The sequence below is a fragment of the Palaemon carinicauda genome, chromosome 23, assembly GCF_036898095.1.
Source record: "Palaemon carinicauda isolate YSFRI2023 chromosome 23, ASM3689809v2, whole genome shotgun sequence".
NCBI lineage: Eukaryota > Metazoa > Arthropoda > Malacostraca > Decapoda > Palaemonidae > Palaemon > Palaemon carinicauda.
This window is the reverse complement of record NC_090747.1, coordinates 110324616-110337008: the sequence shown is the minus strand read 5'-3', so window position 1 is coordinate 110337008 and position 12393 is coordinate 110324616. Positions and strand designations below refer to the sequence as shown.

The 12393-nt window shown below is 31.4% G+C and overlaps 2 protein-coding genes across 2 annotated transcripts in view; one reads left to right on the top strand and one right to left on the bottom strand.

The window, feature by feature from the left end:
- Positions 1-10406, bottom strand: part of LOC137617733 (uncharacterized) — a 24448-nt gene extending 14042 nt beyond the window's left edge. Inside the window, exons 1-2 of the mRNA XM_068347730.1 lie at positions 10376-10406; positions 47-261 (exon numbers count right to left, since the gene is read on the bottom strand). Of these exons, the coding sequence (XP_068203831.1) occupies positions 47-261; positions 10376-10406 (246 nt within the window). The remainder of the gene's footprint in view (positions 1-46; positions 262-10375) is intronic.
- The window catches only part of LOC137617732 (uncharacterized), a 361612-nt gene that overhangs the window by 154142 nt on the left and 195077 nt on the right, over positions 1-12393 (top strand). The window lies entirely within an intron of this gene.

Here is a 12393-nt window from a genome sequence, read left to right as displayed (position 1 = left end):
CCTCCATTTTCGGGCTTTTCACAACCTTCATTTTTGGATTTCTCACGACCTTTATTATCAGGTTCTTCACGACCTCCATTTTGGGGTTCTTCACGACCTCCATTTTCACGTTTTTCACGACCTCCATTTTCGGGTTCTTCCTAATCATCATTTTCGGGTTCTTCCCGACCCTCATTTTCGGGTTTTCACGACCTCCATTTTTGGATTTCTCACGACCTTTATTTTCAGGTTCTTCACATTCATTTTTGGGTTCTTCCCAACCTTCATTTTCGGGTTTTCACAACATTTACTTTCGGGTTTACACGACCTCAACTTTCAAGTTCTTTCGACCTTCATTTTCGTGTTTATACAATCTCCATTTTCGGGTTCTTCACGACCTCCAATTTTAGGTTCTTCACAACCTCCATTTTCGGGTTTCTCACAACCTTAATTTTCAGGACCACGACATTCATTTCCGGGAAATGTTTCCATTTGCGTCATCTCATAATTCCAACTTGCAATATTGTTTTCCAATAAACACCATCTTGTTTACTTACTCCACACTTTTCTTAATAAGCAAACACTTCATTGAACCGCATAAACGTTATATTTCTTGAGATTTCTTTTACTTATAAATAGAAGCAAATAATTATATGCCGATATTCCGAACGCGAAAACACATTCGCTATTCAAGGAAATGAATTGGAAACTCATAAGAACTCCATTAAAAAAGTGTCAGGCTTGTTGTTCTTGGTTGCATGTTGCATAAATATATAAATGAATGTACTGCATTGTATATACACATAGCTCCCTTCCGAAAAATGTAGATACTTTTTACATATATATATATATATATATACATATATATATATATATATATATATATATATATATATATATATATATGCAGATATATATATATATATATATATATATATATATATATATATATACATATATATATATATATATATATATATACATATATATATATACATATTTATATATATATATATATATATATATATATATATATATATATATATATATATATATATATATATACATACATACATATACCAAGGGCACTTCCCCCAATTTTGGGGGGTAGCCGACATCAACAATGAAACAAAACAAAAATGGGACCTCTACTCTCTACGTTCTTTCAGCCTAACCAGGGACTCAACCGAGTTCAGCTGGTACTGCTAGGGTGCCACAGCCCAACCTCCCACATTATCCACCACAGATGAAGCTGCATAATGCTGAATCCCCTACTGCTGCTACCTCCGCGGTCATCTAAGGCATCGGAGGGCAGCAGCAGGGCCTACCGGAACTGCGTCAAAATCGCTCGCCATTCATTCCTATTTCTAGCATGCTCTCTTGCCTCTCTCACATCTATCCTCCTATCACTTTCTTCACACCATCCATCCACCCAAACCTTGGCCTTCCTCTTGTACTTCTCCCATCAACTCTTGCATTCATCACCTTCTTTAGCAGACAACCATTTTCCATTCTCTCAACATGGCCAAACCACCTCAACACATTCATATCCACTCTAGCCGCTAACTCATTTCTTACACCCGTTCTCTCCCTCACCACTTCGTTCCTAACCCTATCTACTCGAGATACACCAGCCATACTCCTTAGACACTTCATCTCAAACACATTCAATATATATACATACATACCCACACACACACACACACACAATATATATATATATATATATATATAATCCGTCGTTTAAGAATAGGATAATCAAAATATGTCCAAACTAGTGGGGCACTCAGTAGAGCGCAGACCTCCGCTGCTTCAGCTTATTTATTGACCTTTTGCTCGACCTTGACCTTGACCGTTAACTTCAACATGTATTAATTAGCGTGGATTTTCATACACTCAAATATTAGCCAAGTTTAATGTCTCTGTGACAACGATGTCCAAACTATGGCTGATTACGTGAAATGAAAATTTTGCTTGACCGTGACCTTAACCTTTGACCTTGACCTTTTAAAATTTAATGATTTCCAGCTTTTTACACAATAGTTAATCCCTGCAAGTTTTATTACTCTACGATTAAAATTGTGGCCAGGAAGCTGTTCAGAAACAAAAACACACACACAAACACCGAAACAGGGAGTAAAACATAACCTTCTTCTAACTTCTGACTCCATGAAAAAAAAAAAAAAAAAAATGTTAACTACATGAAATAAAAACACTGAAATATTTATTCATAAACTTCAACATCTAGTTTTACTCATTAATGCAGGAAGAGCTATTAAAAAAAAAAAAAAAAAAAAAAAAAAAAGCTCTTGTTACAGACGTCTGACCTAATTTGGAAAAATGTTTAGACTGCGTATATTGTTATATTTCAACCGTAGTGCAAATAGTGGATAATGAGTGTTTATTTGCTTATATAGAATCACACGTTTAAAATATGTATATTTATTTTTTGCTTATTCTCTAATATAGGATTTTTAAAATTTGAGTTTAATGAAAGATTGAGAAAAAGCAATGCATGTAATATCACACGAAGTTAGTCGGCAGATAAATAGAAGAAAGACAGAGATGATGAGAACGGAGTATGCAATGGAAAATGGACTATCATTGAAAGAAGAAAGGATTAATGAGGAAGAATCATTAAGTATTTAGGAACTATGATCTCCAATACAGAGTCTTTAGAATTAGAGTTTAGTGAAAGATTGAAAAAAGTAAATAAGACAATGGCTAGGTTAAGAAAAATTTGGAAATGAAATCGCCAGATATTACATATAATAATCAGGGTTTATAACAGTTTAGTGAGGTCAGTGTTACTGTATGGACATGATTTGTGGTATAACAATGAAACAATATCCAACAGAGTTTGTAGATTTGAGAACAAAGCCCTCAAAAGGATATGGGGAGTCAATTGGCAGGACAGGATTAGAAAGGAAACTATAAGAGAGATTACTCGAGTGCCATATGCTGATGAGATCATGGTGAGGGGTAGATGGAGATGGTTTGTGCGTGCTCTTCGCATTCCTCAAGAGAGATTAGTTCACCAACTTTCAATTGAGCTTCACAAGGCACTAGATTAGACGAAGACCCAGGCCTACATGGCTATATATATATATATATATATAAATATATTCATTTATATATATCCATATATATATATATGTATATATGTGTGTGTGCATATATATAGTGTATATATATATATATATATATATAAATATATATATATATATATATACTTATATATATATATATATATATACATATATAAATATACATATATATATATATATATATATATCATTTATACATCTACGTGCCTATATTTGATGTTACCTATGACATTCACTTTAAATGACATAAAAGTCAAACTAAAAACAAACACGTATTTGGCTAAGGGTAACACTTTTATTATATCTGTTCCATCAGTAACAATAACGAATTAACTACTATATATAGCAGTTGCTATCTACCACTTTCATATCTGTAGCTATTTTTATCGATATCCAATCAAATCAAAGTGGAATGAACACGCAGCGAGATCAGCCTGATATGATTATTGAATGGACAGGCGAAACCCGGTTAGTTGTTGCATCAAATAAAGGTAGGCACCGATGATACGTAATGGATGAGAGTTTAGCTTAAAAGCTTTGATATATCGATATATATATATATATATATACATATATATATATATATATATATTTATATATATTATATATATATATAAATACATATAAATATATATATATATATATATATATACATATATATATATATATTTATATATATATATATATATGTTTATATATATACTGTATATAATTTATATTTATCGTACTTATAATTGGTTCACTAACACTATATCATAATAATGATAATTGTCGTTATTTAATTTATATATAAGAACATAAAAAAGTATTCATAAAAAAAAATTATATGGTAAAAATCCTGAAAGTCTACGGGTATAAATCACCACATATACTCAGTCCCTAATTTGTTATGCAATGGAATAGAGTTTTATCTTAAAAGATTTGATATAAAATTCGTACTTATGATTGGTTCACTAATATTATAACATCAAAACAATTAAAATCATCGTTATTTAATATATATATATATATAAAATATAAAAAAATTTATTTATAAAAAATTTCTATGGTAAAATTATGAAAGCCTAGGGTTATAAATCACCCACATAATACACAAACTGTAATTCATTGCCTTGAAGAAGCAAGGGTATATTTAATCTTCTTTCATATTTCAGGGACCTTTTCCCCATGTCTGACTATTGAAAAATCTAGGAAGAAAACAACACAAATAGACCAGAAAAAGATGAAGAATTTTTTCTAATAGACTTCATTATGTTGTACTTAAACTACAATACCATAAAAAACAATTTAAAATGTGCCTGTTTGTGTGTGTGTGTGTGTGTGTGTGTGTGAGAGAGAGAGAGAGAGAGAGAGAGAGAGAGAGAATTCGGTTATCTAGGTTTTGGCCAATAAAAGGCCAATTTACAAGAGAGAGAGAGAGAGAGAGAGAGAGAGAGAGAGAGAGAATTTGGTTAACTAGTTCTGGCCAATAAAAGGCTAATTTATAAGAGAGAGAGGAGAGAGAGAGAGAGAGAGAGGAGAGAGTTCGGTTAACTAGGTTTTGGCCAATAAAAAACCAATTTATAAGAGAGAGAGAGAGAGAGAGAGAGAGAGAGAGAGAGAGAATTCAGTTAACTAGGTTCTGGCCAATAAAAGGCTAATTTATAAGAGAGAGAGAGAGAGAGAGAGAGAGAGAGAGAGAGCGTTCTCTTAACTAGGTTCTGGCCAATAAAAGGCTAATTTATAATAGAGAGAGAGAGAGGGAGAGAAGAGAGAGAGAGAGATTCTCTTAACTAGGTTCTGGCCAATAAAAGGCTAATTTATAATAGAGAGAGAGAGAGAGAGAGAGAGAGAGAGAGAGATAGAATTCGGTTAACTAGGTTCTGGCCAATAAGAGGCTAATTTATAAGAGAGAGAGAGAGAGAGAGAGAGAGAGAGAGAGAGAGGGAGAGAGAGAGGGAGAGTTGTGTGTGTGTGTGTTCGGTTAACTAGATTTTTGGCCAATAAAGGCCAATATATAATCTATAAAACTGTATGTGTTTCAACGTCCACTTGTGCTGGCCTAAACAGCGGTTTATAATTATTCCCTAGAGAAAAAACATTCCAAAATCGAATGTGATAGAATAGCGAAATAAACCTCCAATTTGACGAAAGATTTGATTTATTTGAAAAGTCAAAATTTTGGGTCGGGATATTGAGATTTCACAGCGCCCTGTTTGCATTTTATTCGATTATTTTTCACTTCGCGTTTTCGTACAGAAAAATAAGACCCTGGGCCTGAAATATTAGCCGAAATAAAGAGTTTGGGGGAGATTGGAAAGCTTTAGCGTGTTTTATATTTTGCTCTGACGGGCAAAATTTAATAGCTGTGATGAAATTTATTTATACAAGCACACATATATATGTATATAAATTTATATGTTTTTCTGTATACAGAATATACATAACTGCTTATATAACACCCCCATATATATATATATATATATATGTATGTATATATAACTGCATATATAACACCCCCATATATATATATATATACTGTACAATCACACACCACACACATATATATATATATATACACACACATATATAATAATATATATATGTGTGTGTGTGTGTGTATATAATGTGAGTGTGTATACAGAATATACATAATATTATTTACACCCATCTCTCTCTCTCTCTCTCTCTCTCTCTCTCTTTTATATATATATATATATATATACATACATACATATATATAAATATATATATATATATATATATAGAGAGAGAGAGAGAGAGAGAGAAGAGAGAGATGATATAAAATTTACGATAATCCAGATTTAATAAATAAAATACCATCATTAAATTATACCTAAATAAACATAAAAGTACAATCACTTAACACTAACACAATGTACCAAACCTCCCTAAACACTTAAATCCCCGTTAGCTTTCAATTCAACAAACAACAAACAAAAAACACTGGAAATACAGATGTCTATTTTCAGTGTCACCACACCATTAAAAATCACGAACATTCACTCACACAAGTGCGAGTGCATTTTGCACTCCATTAGTCGACACGTCATTTATTTCACTGTTAGGATAAAAATTTTTTTTTCACGTTATTTTCTTGGTAGAAGAAATCCACCAAATAAATATAAAATTTATTTTAATGCAGTAACTAATTAATTGTAATTATATTTGGATATTACCGAAGCCATTCTTCGTCAATATTAAACTTAAATTTCTGAGTGTGCGCGTTAGTGTATGTGTGTATATACAGTATACATAATATGTATATATATAAATATGTATATATATATATAAATATATATATATATATATATATCATATATATATATATATATATATACATATCGACACTTCTTAAGTCATACATACATACATACATACATACATACATATATATATATATATATATATATTTATATATACATATATGCATGTATGTATATATATACATATATATATATATATATATTTATATATATACACACACACACACACACACACACATATATATATATATATATATATCGAAACTTCTTCAGTCATAAGATATTGATTTTCATTTTCTTAGAAGGGAAATCATCAAAACCTCTTTTAAGAATCCTGAAATTAATACCAGCTGATCCTGATCACGAAACAACATCAAATATACATAATCCCAACGTATCTTCTCAGTCAGTTAAATCCCAAAGTAACCGAAGACGTCGACCAATATTGACAAATATTGACAATCTCTAAATTCTCAAGTTTCCGCCATTATGATGAGCGTGTGTTTAACACGTCTGTAAACAACGAAATACATACATTCCTTGTATCTTTTCCCGGACTTAGTGTATTTAACAACAAACAGTATTTCCATGTGAGTGTATTTATGACATGACAATATCCCGTGTTTACTGTATTTAAAAACAAACGGGATTTCCCGTTTGAGTGTATTTATGACATGACAATTTGGATGATGATGATGATGATGATGATAATAGTAACAATAGCAATAGCAATAATAACAATAATTAAAAAAGGCTCTGAGAGAACGCACACCTCGGGCAAGTTCTAATTATTAAGTTAAAGCCTAGGGCTTATACCATCCCTCTTTCTAACTAGGGTTGTAGCTTAGCAGAAATAATAATAATAATAATAATACAAATAAAAATATTAATAATAATAATAATAATAATGATAATAATAATGATGATAACAATAATAATAATAATAATAATAATAATAATAATAATAATAATAATAATAATAAGTAAAATTTGCACAGGGGAGCACAGACCTAAAAAAAATCAATCATCTTTAAATTGGAGCCCTTGGGCTTATAGCCTCCTACTTTTACAAATAGGGTTGTATCTTAGCTAATAATAATAATAATAATAATAATAATAATAATAATAATAATAATAATAATAATAATAATAATAATAATAATGAGTTACCCCACTTCTGACATAACCTAAATTTTTCATCATAACATTTTGAGTTACGCGACAAACAAACACACAGGTGAAAACAACCTCCTTAGAGATAGTAACAATAATAATCATCATAATCTCTGCAAGCTTACATTACTTATCCTATATCACCTGAATTTTACCTTCATAATTAATCATTAGAATTAAACGTTTAGAGTTTTTTTTTTTTTCGATGAGAATCACAAGTTCCAAAGATGTTTATTAATCTCATTAATAACATGTTCCCCTCCGTATACAATTTTCAACCTGAGGCAATCATTTCCCGAGAGGGCAATTTAACGAGAAATCTATTTTTGTGAGAGAGAGAGAGAGAGAGAGAGAGAGAGAGAGAGAATTGGCGTTTATATACTTATCAAGGACAATAATTTAGCCACTTTTTTTATTGAGAGAGAGGAGAGAGAGAGAGAGAGAGAGAGAGAGAGAGATTAACACTTATATACTGATCGAGGAAGTAATTTAGCAACAATATTTTTATTGAGAGAGAGAGAGAGAGAGAGAGAGAGGAGAGAAATAGTGTTTATATACTTATCAAGGACAATAATTTAGCCACTATTTTTTCATTGAGAGAGAGAGAGAGAGAGAGAGAGAGAGAGAGAGGAAGAGCGTTTATATACTTATCAAGGACAATAATTTAGCCACTCTTTTTTAATTGAGAGAGAGAGAGAGAGAGAGAGAGAGAGAGAGAGATTAGCGTTTATATACTTATCAAGGACAACAATTTAGGCAACTATTTTATTGAGAGAGAGAGAGAGAGAGAGAGAGAGAGAGAGAGAGAGAATTAACGTTTATATACTTATCAAGGACAATAATTTAGCCCACTATTTTCTATTGCAGAGAGAGAGGAGAGAGAGAGAGAGAGAGATTAACGATTATATAGTGATCAACGTTAGTAATTTAGCAACAATATTTTCTACTCCAAAGAGAGAGAGAGAGAGAGAGAGAGAGAGAGAGAGATCAGCTTTTATATACTGATCAACGGAAGTAATTTAGCAGAAATATTTTTTTACAGCAGAGAGAGAGAGAGAGAGAGAGAGAGAGAGAGAGAGAGAATATTTCACCTTCATACTCTGATGAATGTAATTAGTAGTTCAAGTTATTTACCTCAGCAAATAGAAAAAAAAACCTAATGCTTACGATTTTTCATTAATTGATGTAAATATTTATTCAAATATATTCACCCTTAGCCAGGAGTGTTTTAGAGGTCGAGTGGCTGCCGGGGGGTGGGGGGTGGGAGGTGGGGGGGGGGGGGGCTCAACACTAATGAATTGGTTATTAATGATTTTTCTATTTTATGATTTAATATGATCAAGCATCACTTCTTAAATTTGGGATGGATTTAAAGCCCGCATGTGGATTAAGAACTTAATAAATCGTTTAATATTTCTTATTCTTTTCAATTGTTAATTACTTCTTTTGTAGTTTATTTTATTTCATGGTTTCCTTTCCTCACTGGGCTATTTTTCGACGTTGGAGCCCTTGGGTTTATAGCATCCTGCTTTACCAAATAGGGGTGGTAGCTTAGCTAATAATAATAATAATAATAATAATAATAATAATAAAAATACTAATGATAATAATAATAATAGTAATAATAATAAATATAAAAATAATAACAATAATAAATAATAATAATAATAATAATAATATAAACATAATAATAATAATAATAATAATAATAATAATAATAATAATAATATTAACAATAATAACAACAACAACAACAATAATATTAATAATAATAATAATAACAATAATAATAACATAAATAATAATAACATATCATTTCACTACTACTACCATCATTACCATCATAAACATTACAAGAACTGATATAACCATACATAACCCCAAACGCAAACAGCTATCACAAACAGATTTTAACACTGTATGACACGCACACCAAAAACCACACAATAATGTACCGAGAATCGTCCAATTACTTTCCCCAAGCCCCTGGTCCCTTCCCCCAGCCCCTGGGGCCCTTCCCCAGCCCCTGGGACCCTTCCCCAGCCCCTGGGGCCTCTCCCCTGCCCCTGAGGGACAATACCCACTGGATCATTTGTTCTCTGCCTGGATTAATATTCGAAGGCTTTCAGTTGTCAAATACAGCAAACATGGTTTCGTAATCATCGTCACTCGAAGGGGGGTGGTTTGCTTGTTTCCCGATTGGATTAATTGATCGCGTCTGATTCTGCGTAAATTTGCAATTATTGGGGATTTATGGGTACGTGGAATCGTATTGATGCAGTTTGATTGAGATTCGTTCATGATATGGCGTGAGTATATATATGTGTATATATATATATATATATATGTGTGTGTGTGTGTGTGTGTGTAAATATAAAATATATGTAGACTGTGTATATATATATATATATATATATACATTATATATATATGTATATATATATATTTACATATATATATATGTATGTATAAATATATATATATATATATATATATATATATATATATATAATATATATATATATATATATATATATGAATTTTTCCTCCTAGTAAGGAATGGAAATGGAAACCAAAAGAACAAAATAGTTCTTACAAATTTTAACCTACATAAAAAAAAAAACACCATCCACATTACCGTCCATGTCCAATAATTTTTCATGTCTCATAAAATCTTCATTTTGTGTCCTTTCCAAGTTTTTTTTTTCATGATTCCATCTAAAAAAAATTTAAGACATGAAAGAATCTCTCTCTCTCTCTCTCTCTCTCTCTCTCTCTCTCTCTCTCATCTACATATTCTAATATAACCTTGGCTTTCATGATGAAATGTTTGATCTTTAAGCAAATTACCATCGTCTTTTATGCTCTCGAAACTCTCCATATTTTATCTTTATCTGGGTCATCGTATAAAGTCTCGAGGTCTGTGGATGCAACACGAGGCACTTTTATTTATTAAAAATCCTCTCACATATCAAATTGATAACTGAGTAAAGAAAAATATTTCGCAAACATTATATATACCAGATTGATAAACGAGTAAAAAAAGGAAAAACATTTGCGTAACTCCCATTGTTCTCAATAAAAAAAAAAAAACATTACCAGTAAACAAAGAAATTTTTTTTTTTTTTAGTAATCCTCACTGTTGTGCATCTATATTTTTTTCTGCTTTGTTCTGCTTCTCAATAAAGAAAAACATTATCAGTAAACAAAGAAAAAAATTTTCTTCAGTAAACCCCACTATTGTACATCTATGTATTTTTCTGCACTGTAAAAAGTCAGTAAATAAAGAAAAAACATTTACTTCAGTAAACCCAATGTTGTGCACCTAAATATTTTTTTTTTTGCACTGTTCTTTTTCTCAAAAACATTATTATTATACTAAATAAAATATTTCTAAATATGCTTCTTATAATCACACGAAGACCAAACATACCTTCATAGCCATTTAGTATACTCACCATACTACATAATCTCCCTTTCAACACCACGTGTACATTTCTCTTAACCATAACCACAGAGTAAACAAAGTCAACACACCTGCAAGTAAAGTCTAATAGAATACACGACCTCAATTACCTTTCCAAGAACCAGGATTAAGTACTCAATCAACCTTTCCAAGAACAGAGAAGCTTACTATCTCTGACATTTGACGTATTATGTGATACGACAAGAGCAGATCCCTGGATATCAGAATAATCTCCTTCTCTCCTCGACGAGGAGGGAGATACTGGAGGCGCATAAATAAGTGCAATGGTTTATGTATATGAAATAGCACAGGGTTTTAGCGGACAGTGAAAGGTGTTGATGCTCAATAATGGCTTCCATACTCCTTTGTTTTGGATTGCTATACGTTCGATAAAATCTAATGTTGTGTTATTGTTATTTAGAAATGCCTTTGCTGTTTACTCTTCGACGAGGAGGGAGATACTGGAGGCGCATAAATAAGTGCAATGGTTTATGTATATGAAACAGCACAGGGTTTCAGCGGCTAGGGAAAGGTGTTGATGCTCAATAATGGGTTCCATACTCCTTTGTTTTGGATTGCTATGCACTCGATTAAATCTAATGTTGTGTTATTGTGATTTAGAAATGCCTTTGCTTTTTACAATTGGTTTTATTGTTTTGAGTTGTATAGGGTTAAGTTAAACTTGTATAGATGAACGATACGTTTTTTTTCATCTATTGGTTGACATTTTGTGCAATTGTTTTATTAACTCTATGTTTGTTTATTGTAGGTAGAAACTGTTTTTTTTTGTGAGGATATATTAACGTGGTGAAAGGGTTTGTGTATCGCCATGATCAACAAAGCTGTACAATACAGGGCCACACATACTAGGTTGGTGTGCTGTGAGCGATCAGTAAAAAATCTCCTAATATCACCAATCCGTACTAGGCAGTGGTGATAAAAACTGGCCAAACCCCAGATATAAATTGACATGTCTGAGACCTTTGTCCTGCAGTGGAATAGAAACGGCTGCATTTGTTGTTGTTGTATATATGGTATATAAGAAAGATCTATTCTGACGTTGTTGCTGTTCTTAGAATATTTTATATCAATGGTTCATAACTTCTCATGCAGTTTTGTTTCCTTTCCTCACTGGGCTATTTTTTCCCTGTTGGAGGCATTGGGGCTTTTAGAATCATGCTTCTCCAACAAGGACTTAGCTTAGCTTATAATGATAATAATAATAATAATAATAATAATAATAATAATAATAATAATACTGTTGCGCAAAACGTATGAACCCTTTTCAGTTTTAATTATTTATCACTACTTTCATTCAATAATTAGAAGATTTATATCAATGGGTCAAAGGTCAAATTAGACAAAGTTCAGGGCTGAAATTATATGCGAATTTCTTTATACG